Source organism: Taudactylus pleione, unplaced genomic scaffold, assembly GCF_031769625.1.
Source record: "Taudactylus pleione unplaced genomic scaffold, aTauple2 ptg000178l, whole genome shotgun sequence".
In the NCBI taxonomy this organism is placed as follows: Eukaryota; Metazoa; Chordata; class Amphibia; order Anura; family Myobatrachidae; genus Taudactylus; species Taudactylus pleione.
This window is the reverse complement of record NW_028284580.1, coordinates 1,179,442-1,197,850: the sequence shown is the minus strand read 5'-3', so window position 1 is coordinate 1,197,850 and position 18,409 is coordinate 1,179,442. Positions and strand designations below refer to the sequence as shown.

The 18,409-nt window shown below is 43.8% G+C and overlaps 1 protein-coding gene across 1 annotated transcript; it reads right to left on the bottom strand.

Annotated features, from left to right (window-relative positions):
• Window positions 1-6,666: 6,666 nt before the first annotated feature.
• Window positions 6,667-17,102, bottom strand: THOC3 (THO complex subunit 3). The gene is made up of 6 exons (XM_088475786.1): window positions 16,474-17,102; window positions 15,568-15,724; window positions 12,454-12,658; window positions 11,085-11,246; window positions 10,104-10,204; window positions 6,667-7,066 (listed from the first exon to the last, which is right to left on the bottom strand). The coding sequence occupies exons 1-6, from the start codon at window positions 16,642-16,644 to the stop codon at window positions 6,903-6,905; spliced, it is 960 nt and encodes a 319-aa protein (XP_088331912.1). The 5' UTR covers window positions 16,645-17,102; the 3' UTR covers window positions 6,667-6,902.
• Window positions 17,103-18,409: the final 1,307 nt, after the last annotated feature.

The following is an 18,409-nucleotide window of genomic DNA, read 5'->3' as shown; positions in this document are numbered from 1 at the left end:
TTATATTATGCCACATAGAACTAAGTGAATATCTGGGGACCGCCTAGCCCCCAGTAGCTTTCTGGTTTTGAGAGTATGAAATCTGCAGGGGTTGTGGCCAACCACCAGAGGTACAGAAGGAAAAAAGAATAAGTGCCCAGGTCTCCTCACCTGAGTGATTCCCCTTTCTTTCTGGCACAAAAATGATTTCTGGACATGCCCGTCCAGGATAACAAATGCTCTGGACTCTGGCCAAATGTCCAGATTTCCAGAGTAATACGGGGTGGACGGCAGCCTAATACACTGCACACACCTTACTATGCTTCCCATAGTAATTCTGATCCATCATCCTGCTGGTTTAACTCCACCTCCTGCAGCCTAGTCCCTGCTCCCCTTTAACTGCGTCCCTCCCTCCTCTTTCTGAGATCTCTCTTCACTTGGTTACTCCCCCTTACCTCCATGCCACTGACCTGTGTAAGCCAGGTGGATCTGCAGTGCCTGGTCTTCATCACGGCCTGATTCAGTGACATTCCTCTTGGAACTGATCACGGATGCACAGGCCAGGTATTTTCTGCTCCTCGGCTCATCCTCACAGTTCCCACACAAACGTCACATCGCACCCACCCACAATGTGAACCGTCAGTATGTCACATCATGCCTTATAAGCAGAAATCTGAGCCCAGCCGCCCACGGAGCAGCATGAGTGTACTGCAGGGGGCGGAGCTGCTTCAAGCCTCGGCGAAGCGGACTGCCACATCTCAACAAATTATTAAAATTAAAAAATACAGCCTCGATTTTAATGGGTGGTCCAGTGCACACCACCTTGTAGTTTCACCTATGTTCACTGAACAAGTGTACCCAAAAATTATACATTTATTCCTTTGGTGTGTGCGGCTTACTTGGATGATTGTGCTGACTTCACTGGAAAGAATAGAATGAAAGAACTGGCTGTAGATTTACTGAAGAGTTCTTTTCTGTGAAGACAACTATAGGCTTTACTAAACCAGTTACTATGAAGAGATGTGACAATCTACTGTATATACTATACTGAGAAGAAAAAAAAAAGGAGGGGCTGGGCTAAACATCCTAATTTAGACACAATTAGGTGCTACCTTGCTGAGACCTGTAGTTCTACACTACAGGGTGTAGAAGCACACTCTAAGCACTAAGAATACTGAATATCAAAATGTATATAATAAACGATCAATTAACATGGTTTTCTATTAGTACGTTTGGCCAAAGATGTTTGCCCACCTACCAAGTCAAGGAGAACCTTATGAGCTGAGCCCCTACCATCCCCCCTTCTTTTGTGTGTGTGTGTATTTAAGGTACACTTGAAGGTGAGACCCTTTCTCATGGGCTAGCACTCCTCCTACCTGCACAGGAAAAAAAATAGGGGCTGGGCTGCACATCCTAATATTAAACATGATAATAGGTGCTACCATGCTGAGACTTGTAGTTCTACAGCAGAAAAGGAGGGAGGAGAGAAGCAGGTGCACACTATAAGCACCAGTATTCGCAAATACACACTATAGCGCATATTTTACCCAATATCGGGCACTGAGGACTCACTTTTTAAAGCACCTGGGTCCCCGGGGATGCGCTGTGCTGTGGCCAATCCCTGACAGCTGGCTGCAGCACAGTGCATCCCCCTGCAGAGACAGACATAACGCTGTCTGTTAGAGCAGCCAATGAGAGTCAGATAGACTCTCATTGGCTGCTGCTGTGGAAAGCCATGCTGGGATCAAGTGTCTGATCCCAGCATCGGCACAGCATCCGTGCCCGGCGCTGGGACAGTGTTTGTTCCCAGCGCCGGGTAAGCCACCGCGGCAGGTACCTGGTGAAGGGACCGCCCGGTCCCTTCCACCATTGTCGGCGGGAGAAGCTTGGCGCCGGGCGCGAGCTCGCTGCCCGGAAGCCAAGTAGCGGCGGCAGTGGTTTGGCACTGGCCAAAAGCTCGCGGTCCAGCAGCCAATAGGAGGTAGACGCGACGAGCCAATCACGGCTCATCGCGTCATAGCCCCGCCCACTTGGGGGACTACTACTACAGTAGTAGTCCCCCCCCACACTTGGGGGACTACTACTGGGGGCAATGCATATGGGGGACTACTTCTGGGGGCACTGCATAGGAGGACTACTACCGAGGGCACTGCATAGGGGGACTAAAGGCCATTAATGTGCGGCATCATGTGTAAAGGGCATTAATGTGCTGATCATTTGTAAGGGGTATTACTACATGGCATAATGTGTAAAGGCTGGGCATTGCTGTGTGGCATAACGTGTAAAGACCAGGCATTAATGTGTGGCATAATGTGTAAAGGCTAGGCATTGCTGTGTGGCATAATGTGTAAAGACCAGGCATTAATGTGTTGCATAATGTGTGAAGGCTGGGCATTGCTGTGTGGTATAATGTGTAAAGGGCATTAATGTGCGGCATAATGTGTAAAGACCGGACATTTATCCTTTGATAAATATGCCTATTACCTAAAGCGTTATTCATATGCTAACCATATTATCACTTTAAAATGGGACACATTAATTAATTACAAAGGTTCTGTGACTGGCTGACTTCATGCCTGGATTTCACCCGGTTTTAATGAGCCATAGGAACCTGTGTAATCCATGAGTGTACCAGTTTAAAGTGATGATATGGTAAGCCTACTTATTCACTATGGGTTTTGTGAACAGACAAGTCATATCACCTGTAAGATCATGGAGGCATTAAAACATGCATTTAAGAGGCTTGTGGGGATATCTGATGCTGTTTGGGGTATCAGATGGGCATTTTAGGGGCATGTCGGGGATGTGTCAGAGAGGCATATGGGGAGCTCTAAAGCATAAATTATGATGGGACCCAGAAATGGTCAGGTTGGACCCCATTTTTATTTAAAGTGGTGGGTCCCTGGGACCCACAAATTTTGTCACTCACCGTGCTCACTGAGCCCTAAGAATTCTATTGATCAAAAAATCAATAATAAACTGCAACAATTAAAATGGTTTTAAATGTAAGGTTTCTTAGTACATGTTTGGCCAAAGATGTTTGCCCACCTGCCACATCACGGTGAACCTTATATAGGTGTGTCCCTAACACTCCTAATACTGTCACACTAATTCATTTATCTAGGACTTACCTATCATAGGGCCCATTTGATGTGTGTATTTGCAATGCAAGGACCCATACCAATTAAAATCACCTGGGGCAAGTAGGAGTGCAAGCCAAAGAGGAGGAGTCTCACCTTCAAAAGCAGTGTGCTCCTGCTTCTCTCACCCCTTATTTTCTGCTGTACTCCTACCTGCCCCAGGTGATTTTAATTATATGGGTCCTGTGCACTGCAGTACACACGTGTCGAAGCTGGTTTAGTGGCTGAGACAGAATCAGTGTAAAATTAGCTCGGAGCGACGCCATCTTGCGAATGGAAACCAGACTCCATCTTAAAAATAAAAATCTGCACGACGCCATTTTGCAAATGGCCGCCCAGCGCCATTTTAAGTTACAACTCACGAGCTCAGTACATATGGCAATGATTTAATAATCTTTCAGAAACCATACCCTGATGTATCTTAGGACAACCTTGCATAAAAAAATACCATAACAAACAAAGTATTCACGCAAAGTCTAGAAAAACAGCGTCCTGAGAAAAGTAATTAGAAAAGACAATACACCAGGAACTGTGGGTGGTTTTTTTGCATGTAAAGGGAGAGACCCCACATGTGGACAGGTGTAGCTGTGGCAATTATAATATGGCCCAGACACTTGAATTTGACTGAATGAACAATGGTAAGAAATCTGCTTGAAAAGAACTGAATCAGGTATCCTAATTAGGCAGAAGAAAGCTCCTAAACTCACTCTCAGACAGGATGGCACCAGCAATCGGCGGGGGGTCTCCACCCTGTTTGAGAGTGAAGCTCACTGCTCATAACACATTGCAGTTTAAAAATGTTAGTAAGGAATATATTTATTTATATATATATATATATATATATATATATATATATATATATACACACATACATATATATATATATATATACACATACATACACACTACAATGAGCCAGTTACTGTAAAGAGAATATGCAGGCAGCCATATACTACAATGAGCCAGTTACTGTCATATACTACAATGAGCCAGATACTGTAAAGAGAATGTGCAGGCAGCCATATACTACAATGAGCCAGTTACTGTCATATACTACAATGAGCCAGATACTGTAAAGAGAATGTGCAGGCAGCCATATACTACAATGAGCCAGTTACTGTGAAGAAAATGTGCAGGTTGCCATATATTGTACTGAACCAGTTACTGTGGGGAGACCTCAACTCTCAGTCTATGAGCATTTTTTTTTTTTTTTTTTTTTTTTTTACATCAATTCAGCACCTGGGCATTGAATGGCACCTACAACACTACCTTTCCACAATCTGATCTACGTCCTCTGACTCACCATCTCCAGCCAGCAGTTGCAGCAGTGACTTTTTTTTTTGTAAAAGCTTTATTAACACACTTTACAATTACAATAAACACTTCCTGCTTCTCCAATGAGGAGAAACCGATATCGGCAGCTACAGGAGGCAGAAACAGCCCTGAAAAAAAAAAAACACCTGATGGTAAGTGACATCTCCTCTTAGTAATACCTGGGAAACTTAGTGCTGCCATAGGTGTCTATAGCAACACTAAGTGACCCAGGTGGAGCGCGATGTTGTAGCCTGCACTTAGCGCTGGTAGGCTGCAGAGAAAATCCCTTTAGTACATACTGAGAAGCGGTATGTACAGGAATTTTCTCTGCCTTTAGCATTTCTCCCCTTAGTAAATAGACACCTTAGCCACCAAACCCACTGACAAGCTCACTCTCCCTCACGCTGACTGATAGACCCCATGGGTCTTTGCACTTGTGCAAGTGGCACATGTACAAAATTGGCATGTGATGTAAGTGGTCAGAGGGGTGTGATACAAAAGGACGACATGACAAAAGTTAGACAGTACAAAAGTCGACAGGTTAAAAAAAGGTGGACATGGCATGGTGAACACTTTTTTTTTTTTTTTTAACGATTTCCCTTGAAACTCTCCCCGGCAGCTCTGCACACGATCTCCACACAATTTGGTGTCCAATCTTCAAACGATCTCTCCTGTATCCAGACTTTTTCCAGTGCATCATGTCCTAGATTGTCAGATCTGCCCTACAGCACGGCAGATCTGACGATGCGATGTGCGACCAGCAGATATGCGCATCGCGAGTGGGGACACACGATTTGGGCATTTTTTTACACGATCTGTTGTTCCAATGCGTCGGAATCGGCCAGGATTGTGTAAAAAAAAAAAAAAATCGCCTAACTCTAAAAATGAAAGAAAAAACCCACAACATGTGTTGACCATTTCCATGTCGAAATTTTGTACCTGTCGACCTTCTTCCAAGTTGACCAAATCATTGTCGACCTTTTGTATGGAACCCGGTCAGGAGATAGCTACATCACTGCTGGGGGGGACTCGTGTAGAATGGATGCCCTCTTAAAACACCTAGGAAAGGAGGGCGATGCGGGGAACCAGTTGCATGATTTGCAACTGCGTCAGAGAACTTCTGACTGGGATCGCACCCCATACAATCATTCCAGTTAAGTATGTAACTGTCAAGTAGAAAAACTAATACTGCATTTCAGTCATCTGGTGTTCTAGAACTATAAGTTATTTGTTTGAAGGGTGCGTTATTAGGACCTAAAAACACTTCAAGCCCTAACATGGTCATAAACATGAACCACTGTCAAACACTAGACCAGCGGTTTTCAACCGCTGTGCCGCCTGACCGCCGGGCACATTATACAATATCGTGGCCCGGGCTGCTGCTGAGCTCCTCTGGGAGGCCAAGGCGTGCCCGGGCCATGAACTGCCTAGACGCAGCGGCATGACATCACGTCACGCACGCCACGTTGCCCACCTGCTCCGCCAGTGACCCAGCCAGCTCTTCCCACCCGCCCGGCGCCAGTGACCCAGCAAGCCCATCCTGCTCGCCGCCAGCCAGCCCTGTGGGTTAAGCCAATCTGCCATTTCTTTTTGTTTCTGTGGAGAGCAATTTTTTTTTTTTTTTCTCTGTGGGGGCCAATGTGTTTTTTCTTTGTGGAGAGCAGTGTGGATTTTTTATGTGGGTGCCAATGTGATGGGGTTTTTTTTCCTGTGTGGCAGTGATTGGTTTTATATATCTGGGGCCAATGTAGTGTGTTTTGTTCCTGCGGGGGAAAATGTAGCGTGTTTTGTTCCTGCAGGTGTTTGTTCTTTCATAGATCGCGCACGCCGCATCACCGGATGGTGTGCCTTGGCAATGATAAAATTTTGCGTAGTGTGCCTCAACTTGAAGAAGGTTGAAAATCAATGCACAAGACTGAACATTAATACAAACCCTAATCTAAATTCTAACCGTAAAGTCAGCTCAAGATTGCAAACTATCCTTTTTTACAAAGTTTTAAAGGAGAACATTAAACGTCTAGGATTTAATTTCCGTATGGAAACGGGGTCTAGTATTTTAGCATGACGACAAACTTTTTTTGTCTCATGCAAAAATAAAATAGGTAGAAATAGATTCACCTGTCTGTTTTTATAATTGTTACGTCTATACATCTAGCATCGTACCTCCAAAATTTTATTTAACTTCATAATTAAATTATAATATAGTGCCCCAAAAAAGGTATGAAACGGCAAGTACAATAAAAGTTTAATCCAAATTTTATTACAATTTTTTTTTTTTTTTTTAATTTTCATACAAAACACTTTAATCAACAATGAAATAATATCAATAAGACTTCCACAGTCAACCCATATAATGAAAACGCAGGGCATTCAAACCATGGCATTTATTCAGTTATTCCATGCTGGAGATGCTGCCATTCACTACTTTCTAATATCTTTTCTGTAACCTATTTCATAAGACAATGTCCTTCAAGAGTCATTAGGAAGACCAAATAATTTGACAGTACCAGCTTCACGACTACTATCATATTTCCCATCCTTATCATCGCAAGCAAAGGCCAGAAGGTATCTCTTAGGGTGCCAGGCCACGGTGAAAGTGGGAGACTCGCACTGAACTTCACACAGCTTCTCTCCTGAAAATATGAATGAATGAGCATCATAACAGAGTGCATAAACAGTAATAAGAGTGACTTTGTTATAACTTACTAGCTGGGATACCCGGCGTTGCCCGGGTTGAAGACTGGACCCTGAAATATACCTGCAGCCTTTATTTGCTTACATTGTCCTCGCCTATAACCCCATTCCATTGATCCTGAAAAGGACCATGCATGCAAGGGGCACAGCTACTATGGTGCCCGAGCTGCCTCTATGGCCCACCACTCCCCCTGCACCCGGTCACGCACACAAGGTGAGTCAGGGCAGTCAAAGAGGGCTCCGGTGTAAGTGATGTTGATTTGGTGCCAGCCTGCCAGCTGATTACAGCTGGAGCACTGGCAGACAGTTATGGAAAGACAGTGCCGCCTGTCGCAAGGCAATCAGAGCTCGTGGATGGGAAGCCAAATTGCAATGGCGGCCCCGATTGGCTCGCAACCAGCGCCAGATTTAAATTGTGCCGGCGCTGTCCGTTCATGTCTGCTGCTGCCTGTAGAAGTGCCTGTTGTAAATAGCTGGCGGCGCCCAGTCCCAAATCCACACCTGGCTACTGATGGCACACAGGGAGAGGTGAAAGGCTGCTGAAGGGACACAGGGAGGAGAGTTGCTGGGGGGGGGGGGAGCATAATGTGTAGGGGGCATTACTATTGTGTGAAATGTTATATGGGGCACTACTACTATGAGGCATAATCTGTAAAGGGCATTACTGTGTGGTATAATGTGTATGGGGCATTACTGTGTAGTGTAAGGGGCATTACTGTGTGGCATAATGTTTAAGAGGTACTAATGTGTGGCATAACATGAATGGGCTCTACGTGGGGGCAAAGGTGTTTTTTACCTCTGTGGGGGACCTTTTAAGATCTTGCTATGTGGCCCACAAAGTTCTAGCTATGCACATGCATGCAAACACAGAGACTCTGGATTTAATATGAACTTGCATGGGTCAAAAAGTTTGACTTTCTCAGACTGTGTAATTTAAGAGTGTCCTCATTTTTAGGGATTGTATGACAGTGTGTGGCCCTGACGAAGTTCAAACCTAGGCACAAACCTAATCCTGGTCAAACTACAACACATTTGGTGAAGCTAGGTAAAAACTCTGGCAGTGCATAAAGGACAAATAGATTGATAGACAGACACGCTTTAACGCTTATTATATAGATATACAGTGCCTTGCAAAAGTATTCACACCCTTTGCATTTTTCATGTTTTGTTGCCTCGACCTGGAATTAAAATGGATTGTTTGAAGGTGTGCATCATTTCATTCACAAAACATGCCTACAACTGTGACGTTGTGTTTTTTTTTTTTTTTTTAAATATTGTGAATCAAACAACATTTAGGACAACATAACAGAAAACTTCAGCGTGCAAAACTATTCACCCCCTAAAGTCAATACTTTGTTGAGCCACCTTTTGTGGCAATTACAGCTGCAAGTCACTTTGGATAAGTCTCTGAGCTTACCACATCTTGCCCCTTGGATTTTTGCCCATTCCTCAAGGCAAAACTGCTCCAACTCCTTCATGTTGGATGGTTTCCGCTTGTGAACAGCAATCTGACCACAGATTCTCAATTGGATTGAGATCTGGGCTTTGACTAGGCCATTCCAACACATTTAAATGTTTCCCCTTAAACCACTCGAGTGTTGTTTTAGCAGTATGCTTCAGGGCATTTTCCTGCTGGAAGGTGAATCTCCGTCCCAGTCTCAAATCACAGGCAGACTGAAACAGGTTTTGCTCAAGAATATCCCTGTATTTAGCACCATCCATCTTTCCCTCGACTCGAATCAGTTTCCCAGTCCCTGCTGCTGAAAAACATCCCCACAGCATGATACTGCCACCACCATGTTTCACTGTGTGGATTCTGTTCTTAGGGTAATGGGATCTCTTGGGTTTGCGCCAGACATAGCGTTTTCTTTGGTGGCCGAAAAGTTACATTTTAGTCTCATCTGACCAGAGCACCTTCCTCCTTACATTTGGGGAGTCTCCCACATGCCTTTTGGCAAACTCAAATCGTGTTTGGGCTAATACACTGAGATCTCTCACAGTATATGCCGCCGACATCTGCAGGCTGACAGAAAAAATGTCTGTCGGTCTGACAGGCATTTTATCTGGCCTTGTATGCCCAGCATAAGATTTCCAACATGGTAATTTCCTTTGGAGTGGGGTCAATTACAAATTATTCTTCTGTTACCAATCATGTGAAGGGCTCACTGCAATATCTTCCAAAATAATATAAAGAACCATCACTTTAATCCCTGAATTTATTGATGCTTGTGATTTTTATGCTCTGTATTTCAGAGCCATATCAGGGAGGTAATATCTATCCATTCTGTTCCGAGATTATGCTGCTATCTCATATCCCAAAAGGGCATTTATGCCCCTCCCTTTCACATAATAGTGAGCATATCTAAGATAACAAAGACCGATGTGCCAAATGCATGATAAATGTTATGCTCACAAGACTATGCCAGCCACAAACAGACATGTATGTACCAAATGGTCATCTACATTGGTTATCTAACATAAGGAAGTGTTTACTTGGCCGTGTATTTTGTAAAAATAAAGACACTTGTAAATATTCAGAATACAAAAAGTCAGTGATAGCCGGGAGTATTAAGGCCAGCAGAGGAGCAAAGCCTGCGGTCACACAGGATGCGACAGTGGAAAGGAAAGCCCACCTGCCTGTGGTTGCATCCCATGCCAGACAAGTGGCTAAAAGCAGAGGGGAAAATGGAGGGGAATTACTAATGTGCGGCCAGGCTGGCGCCTGCAGCGTGAGCTCCATCTGCTTCGACATAGCTCTGCCCCCGATCACAGCACGCACTAAATTTAGAGATACACCCACATACTAAGAAACCCACCAGTCCAGCTCAGATCTTCCAGAATCGCCAGTCAGGTAACACCATGTTTTTTCCAAAGCCCCTATCCCACCTCCCTCCTCACTTGTCAACCCTGCTCCTCCATCAAGAGAAGAAACATTCTTATTCTATGACAGATTTGCTAGTATACTATAGCTAATACCTGTTTCAACGTGTGCAATGTCAATAAAATGATCCTCAGATGCAGACGCTAGCATTTTTCCATCATAGCTGAAGCTTAGTGTTCTCACAGGCCAGTCCAACCTAGAAGTCCAGAAACCATAATTTAATTCAATCTAGATTAATATGGACAAAACTATAAACTGAATTAGTTCATAACATTCATACATTTACAGTCAGGTTCATAGATATTGGGACATTGACAGAATTTTCATATTTTAGCCTCTATTCACCACCACAATGGCTTTGAAATGAAACAAACACGATGTGCTTTAACTGCAGACTTTCAGCTTTAATTTGAGGGTAATTACATCCAAATCAGGTGAACGGTGTAGGAATTACAACGGTTTTTTGCAAAATTGAAGCATAAATGTTTCCTACTAAAGGAGAAAAATAAATTTGAACAAAATAAAATGAATGCTCCCATCTTAAAAAACTGAATGAATAAACAGTATAAATATTGCATCATGCGGAGTAAAACAAACAGAGCGAGCCTCACAACTACTGTATAGGTGCGTACACACTACACGATATGCTCCCTGAGCGATATCGTGTAGTGTGTCCCCGGCAGGCTGTGTCGTTCATGACATTGAGCACAGCCGCTGAACGATATCATTAACGATATCGTACAGCGCCGGGCTCTCTTCCCCCATTCCCTGACATGCAGCAACCTGAGGAGGTCGTCAGGTTGTGCTGCATGTTCAGGCGATGGACAATGTCGGAAACGACCAGCGGGAGTGGGCATCGCTGGTCGTTTACGACATAAAAGTGCACGATTACTGAGCGATTGCACGATTACGATGTCGTAATCGTGCAGTCGCTCAGTAATATCGCCCAGTGTGTACCCACCTTATCTCTTTACAAGCAATAACATTATTATACAATATCATGCAAAATAAAACCATGAGTTTGAGGACAAACTGGTTGTCAGTTTTTAAGCTCAATGCCACATGCAGGTACCTACCGTGAGAAGCACCGTACACAGACCAGCTCCTCTATATCCCAAAGACTGACAAGTGCATCAGCGCTGCCTGTAGCAAAATACTTCCCTGTAGGGTCAAATTTTATGCAAATGCAATTTGAAGGGTGAGCGTTGATTGACTGAATTGGCTTGAGCTCTGGATAGCTAAAATAAAAAGACATTAAGAAGTTTATTAAATTAAATACTTAAAATATTGAACTTTTTTTGTCTCACTTTTTTTTTTTTTTTTTTTTTTTTAAATGGTACCAAATAGTTCTTTTCCCTTTATCCTACTTAGGAAAAAGAAAACAGTGGTGACATAAGATGTTGTGTTGAGCTGCAGAGTTCACTGGTCATTAAACAATAAATGGCTCATCACTAACGTTTACACCCATACAATAGCTTGTAATCATATTCTAGAATTTTGATCATGAATTTACCAACATATTTTAATCATCATAAAAAGCTAACTATTTAAATGAACTGGGTTTATTTATATGTGCTTGCCATAGTAATCTATTATAATGAAATTAATATTTGAATTAATTTGAATTATAGAAAAAGACAGGTTCAAAAACAAAATACATGTTTGGCATGGTCTTATACTGTATGGAGGAGGATTAGTGCTAGGAAAAAATCTAATATATATATGTGTCTCTTTTAATCACTATTCCCTATTTTTTATTTTTATAACTTTTTCAATAATAGATTTTTATATTCACTAAAATACAATATATTTTGCTTCCTCTGAGAAAAACATCTCACTATTGTGAATACTAAAGTTTCCTGCTATGGTGAAAGAGGGAGAGTGAAGACACCTGTACCTACACAGTCACTTTAGCAGGAACAAAGGCTGCCATTAGAGTAACATAATGGGCGGAATTCAATTGATTCCTGCCCCCATCGCGCCCGACGGAGCTATTCACTTCTTGCTCCTGTCGGGCACGATCAGCTGCCAGAGCTACATTTCAGCTCGCAGCCCCTGGGGGATGAGAACTGAAATGTGCGAAAAGTGACATGTTTGGGTGCCCAAACATCACTTTTCGCGATCGCGCCCAGCACTTTGGTCGGGTTTAGCTGCTTTACGTGGCTAAACCCGACCACTTTGGGCGCGATCAGCACGAAATTCTGGAACAATTGCATAGCGGCCCGCGATCTCCTGTTACTTTAAACAGGAGATGCGGGCCGCGAAAACAATTGAATTCCGCCCAATAAATGGAAAGACTTGTCTCCATAAAAGGTGTTGCATATATAACATGCAGTGTATTTTAGATCACTTGCAAATGGTTAGATGTCACCTGTGTTAATGGGAAAGTCAAACCTGATCTGAGAGAAAATACAGTACATGGGGGACTAGTGATAGAATTTATACCTCAGAATGTTGATGCAGCCATTCCCATTGGTGAGAAAAAACAGATTGTTATCATTGTTCCAGGATATTTCATTCACTTCAAACTTGAACTGCTCTTCTGCTTTGGGGCGATGAGTTTTGACATCTATGAAGGTGACTACATCATCCTTATTTCCTACTGCAATAGTCTGACCATCTGGGCTCCAGCAGATGTTTATATTTTCACCTAACAACAAGATGTTTAAAGATACAGACAAAGCATAAAAACATAATTATGGTAGTGTGGACTTCATAAAATAAGCTTAAATGTGTAATATTTTGCAGAAACAAATATGTACTTTTTTCTTTTTTTTATATAATTAAACACAACCTGCCGCTTAGAAACATGTCCACTCCCCTTTGGTTACAGTGATGTGCAGGATGAAGGATTAAAAATATTCAGTAATTTTTATAGATAGTTCAATAAAATTGTAAGCAAAAGTAAGGACCACCATAAGTAACAACAAACGTGTCAGAAAGCAATATCAGAATCTTGTCTTCCCCAGAAGCAGGCCAGTCATTCTGTATCATTTATTAAAAGTAAACAGTTTTATATTGCAATCACCAAAGATGTCAGTAAAGGCACACATCCACTAGACCAGGGGTCTTCAAACTTGGCCCTCCAGCTGCTGTGGAACTACACATCCCAGCATGCACTGCCACCTTTTTGATATAACAGCATGCTAAAACTATGTGCAGTGCATGCTGGGATGTGTAGTTCCACAGCATCTGGAGGGCCAAGTTTGAAGACCCCCTGCACTAGACGTTTAAATTGAGCGATTGAACGATAATGATATAGTTATCATTCAATAATCGTTCGAAATTTGTTGGTCGTTTAGACATCTATCATCACACAAATATGTTGTACAACCTGATATCGTCAGGTTCAACATGTTTGCAAATGATTGATGTGCCTTCACTGAACGACTGCTCGTTCAGTGAAGGCACATCACAGACAGACATACGACTGCATGATTACAATGTCATAATCGTGCAGTCTTTTGCCTGTCGTCTAGTGGATGTGTGCTCATGACATTTACAGAAGACAAACTAGGCTTTTTCTCCAATTTCCGTTTTTATTTATTTTTTCATTGAATTACATATCTGAAGTGTAGGTGTCACCTTAAGCAACCAACCAGATTCTAGCTAAATGTTCTAAAATGTTCCAGATAAGGGATAACTAGTCCTACATTAGTTATGTTATTGTCAAAATATCTGGGATATGGAAAGCTGCAATATTGTATGAGCAACATGCCAGAGGGTGGGAGCTGACTCTTTTCAGGAATAGTTAGTGCCCAAAGAACCTTCTGTAATGCTGGGTACACATAGGCATACGATATATCAGCCAATATATCTGCCAGTCGGTCAGTGTGTACCAGCGATGTCTGTGAACGGCGTTGCTCACAGACATAGTGCGTCGCCTGTGCTGCACAGCCGATGGCAAATATATCTGTCCATCGTGCTGTGTGTACGGGCGATCAGCCGATCTCACGTACACTTACAGCGGCAGCCGCAGGGAGGGGGTCGCGGCGGGACCTGTGGCTAGATGGAAGGTGGTGGTTGTTCAGTGTGTGTATGAACAACCATCATCTACAGATATATTTCCAGATCCCTCGATCTGCAGATATATCCAGCTTAAGACTCTCGCAGTATGAATCATTTCCATAGTTCAATATTTTACACACTAATGTTTTGGGTTTCAAAATTAGAAAAATAAACATCTTCAGAAATGGAGCTCTCTCCAAAGTACCCACATGTATGGTCATTTCAACACATTTTTCTCAAAGAATTGAAGTTAAATATTCAATTACAAAAAGTTTCTAAGTGAATATTGTCTATTATCTGGCAGGTAAGATTCATTTGCTATAGAGGAAAACAATGGTGCCATCTTGAAAGATGCAGCTATTTGAAGATTAGCTCATTTTCTTTTATTCATTCAGCATTTTAAGCGGAGAATTCTTAATCAATGTTATGGTGCTTCATGATTCTATCCCAATACTTTAATGCAATTGTTTACCCATGCTATACAAGTGAAATGGCCCTTACAAAGCAGTCCTAGCAAGAGTGCAATAAGGTTTTTGGCGTCATCTCTGCCCACTATTACAAAACAAATAATCTGCTCATATACATAGGTCACTGCAAAAGACTATAGCTGGGTACACACTGGGTGGGACGATATTGGCACGATATGTAGTTTCCGGCAGAATCGTAACGACATAGCAGTCGGATCTTACAGTGTCTACGCCCAATCCGCTCACTCCCGCGGTCCCATGCAATATCATTCGGTCGGCCAACCAGACGATATTACATGGGGCGCAGCTGCATGTAGTAACGGACAGAACTAGGTATAGTTCTGTCGTTCATTACAGCGCTCAATATGTACCCACAGTACGATATAATGGCCCATTGGCCCGAAATATTGTCCTGGTACACATCGTCCTAGTGTGTACACACCATATGGGCCCGATTCAGAAATGAACACAATACTGATGTTTAAGTAGTTGAGCGATTATCAGTGGTCTGCACATGCGTGTCCGAGTTGCACTGTGTGTGCGTCAAGTTTCATTACCAATTTCGCATGCAGTGAGAAGTTATTCACAAAGCGAATGAAAGGCAGGGACAGTGGGTGGGAATGGGGGGGGACACACTCATCTGAAGGCATGTTGTGACGTTTTTCGGGGTGTGTCTGGGCTTATAACTGCGTCCTGTATGCAGTAAACAAGGCTCAGGCGTCTCAGTTCCCAAGCCATACTAAACAATCAGAGGGTTACTCAGAAATCCGATAATCGACTTGTCTGTGACCAAGCTGCTTCTTTCTACACAGCTGACGGTGGCGGTCTCAATACAAATCTAGACGGCTGTGACATTTTGCATATTTGCGTACAAACTCGCATGAAACGACAGCATTTGCGCCCATCCCTGAATCAGGCCCTATGTAAGGTTCATGCAGACTGTTACAGTGACTGAACAGAAATAAAACAAATGTTGATAAATGCATGTTTTCAACAACCCCGTTTTTCATGTAAAAAAAAAAACTCACCCAAGTGAATTTGGTCTTAACCAAAGTGCTAAAAACCCAGAGAAGATGATACTCACCCTTTGTGGTAACAGTAGTGAGGCACCTTTCAGACCTAACATCCCAAATGCGGATTGTCTTGTCTCCTGATGCAGTGACAAAGAGATCTGGGTTTGAGGGATGCCAGCAGAGTTGGTCAACACTATCCCCATGCCCACGATAATTAGTTTCTTTTACCTACAATTTATGGCAAATACAAAAATGTTAAGATGAACTCTTAAATTATAGTTTTCTCAACATTGACTTTTCAGGCTTTGGGGTTAATCCAATTAGGTTGGGAAGGGGGCAAATTACCATTGGAACGGCATAGAACTGACGGCACATCAATTTGCTCCCCGTGCGGCCTGATCTCACCCCGGACTCACCATACTTGCTCACGGCCCTATGAGGCTGCAAACAGAAATATGCGAGTCCAGAGGTACCGTTAGTGCAGCATACAAGCACTTACTCATGGGCTCTTCATTGGATTGACCCTTTAAGTTGATGACTGCCTGAAACTATATTACTATGTACTTTTCCTGCAGACTCCGTCCAATTTGTAAAGCACTATGGAAACCTTGAGGCACAATATAAATAAGAGATAATAATGTGCCTTTCAGAATATGAATGATTTTATATGCCTAAAACCTGTGTGACAGCGGGAGGATGGTGGTATTGCCACAAGAGAGCATAAAGAAAACATGGATGTGTGTGCAATACAAAATTCCCTTGGGTTGTTGCTTACAAAGAAGACTGCATTGCAATAACACAATATCTCAAGTATTATTTCATTGCTGCCTAAGTGGCTATAACTCTCCTGTTGTCCCGAGAAGTCAGCAGCCTCATTACACTCCTCATTAGCACATGATGGCACAGCGTGGTGCAGACGTTCCCTGTACAAGTGATACAATCAGCCCTTCTGGGCATGGAAGCTCCTGCCCTCTCACCAGGCGGTCTTTCTCCAGTACGAATACGCTGGCAGTCTTATCGAAAGACCCGGATGCCAGGCGCCGCCCGTCACAGCTCCAAGCAACCGAGTGCACCTTAGCGCTGTGCGCCGGGAACTCCCGGGTCTTGCAGTTACCGCGGAAGTGTTCTTGCAGCCCCAGCGCTGACATGATGAAGAGAGGCTCCTACTAGCACAGATCCCGGGACGGAGCGTCATCTCCATAACCACGCCTCTTCCGGCGCCGCTACACTGCTATGGCAACGCCGGGTACCACTTCCGGGTCATCAGCTTCCACTTCCCTTTCCTGCTGGAAATTGTTCTGTATGTAAATGATAGCAGATGGTAGATCTTATTTCCCCTTCGCGCTAGGGACCTGGAAGTGACGTGAGTGAGGGCGGAAGTGCAGTTCCATGCCCATAAAGGCCACCTAAAGAAGAAACTTCTGTGCTCGCTGCAAGATTATATTCTCACTCTATGCCCACATAGATGGTAGAGAATGAAGTTGTACAGTATCTGATGACGTCAGGATCCTGTCCGCGAAGGGAACTTCCCCTTTGTACTAGGGACCTGGAAGTGACGTGAAGTGAGGGCGGAAGTGTAGTTCCATGCCCATGAAGTCCATCTAGAGAAGAAACTTGTCCCCTCGCAGGCTCACTTAGCTCACCACGCTTCAGGGTTCGGTGGCTAGCTACAAGATTATATTCCCCCTTTATGTCCACGTGGATGGTAGAGAATAATGGTGGACAGTAGCTGACCCTCCAACATGAACCCTTCCACCGAGTACTTTGGACCTGCAACATAATTTATGATTGCAGACACCTGTGGTGAAACACCTTTCACATCAATTAACTAGTTCAACACAGGTGACTGCAATCATAAATTAGGTGGGAAGTCCAGAAGCAAAGCAATTTGTACCAGGTGGAACGGCTCATGTTGGAGGGTAGGCAGTAGCTGATGAAATCCAGGTCCTCTCCGCGATGGGCATCTAGACACTACCCGGTTCCATGCCCTAACAGCGCTGTTATTTTGTCTCAACTGAATAATCTGGCAGCAGACTTACTACCCGTACACACTGGACGAGATCAATGAATGATAACACTAGAGTTCAACGATATATCGTTCTTATCATCAAGTGTGTATGCCCTCATCGACGAACTATGTGCACTCCCGCGGGTCGTTAACGATATCCCCAGTCGGCTGTACGTGGAGCCACATCTGGGGGTATCGTTAAAGATGCCATGCTGCCGAATGCAGCATGGCACCACCGCCCTGCTGTCGTTGCCGGCATCGGCAAGTGTATGGACTTACCAACACCGGCACCCCCGCTGCCAATATCGGCGAATATACACATCATCCAGGGTGTATGCGCCTTTACTCTAAACATCTTTGCGGTTTGTGGTTGGCCACAAATGCTAAAAGGTTTTGCAATCGTTAATCGCAGTGAGTGCTGTGATGGTTACCCCCCCCACCCAATAAGGCACAGGGCTTGGCCACCCACACAACTTGCCTCATAACCCCATCCCCTTACCCTGATTAGCCAACGCCTCTTAGGGATAGCCATCAGTGTAGTCTCCATCGATGGTTGCTATTGATGGCAACAATGCCATGAGCCATCAATGGTAGTAAACTATGCTATGCTGTACCATCGATGATTGTAACTATCAAAAGTTCACACATGCGCAGAAGAGATGCGCATCCATCCTGGCACACTGTATGAGCAAGTGCGGGGCTGGGCTGCTGACAGACAGCTGAGCCTGTAAAGTCAGCTAGAGACACCAGTGCAGGCCACCAATGGAGAGAGAATGGTGCGGGCCATCCGTCCCGGCTAACACACTCACTGCTTTATGTGAGCTGGGGGCAGAGCTGGTCTGCTGGCCATTTAACCTATGATAAACACTATTGGAAAATGCAGCTCTACTGAAATCAGTGTTATA

Bases quoted from the DNA above. Each gene is read 5' to 3' on its own strand.
- THOC3 (XM_088475786.1), bottom strand. From the start codon at position 16,644: ATGTCAGCGCTGGGGCTGCAAGAACACTTCCGCGGTAACTGCAAGACC. The intron at 12,659-15,567 runs GTGAGTATCATC...TCTTGTTGTTAG, and splicing joins CACTACTGTTACCACAAAGG to GTGAAAATATAAACATCTGC. The intron at 7,067-10,103 runs GTATTAGCTATA...TCATATTTTCAG, and splicing joins CATTGCACACGTTGAAACAG to GAGAGAAGCTGTGTGAAGTT.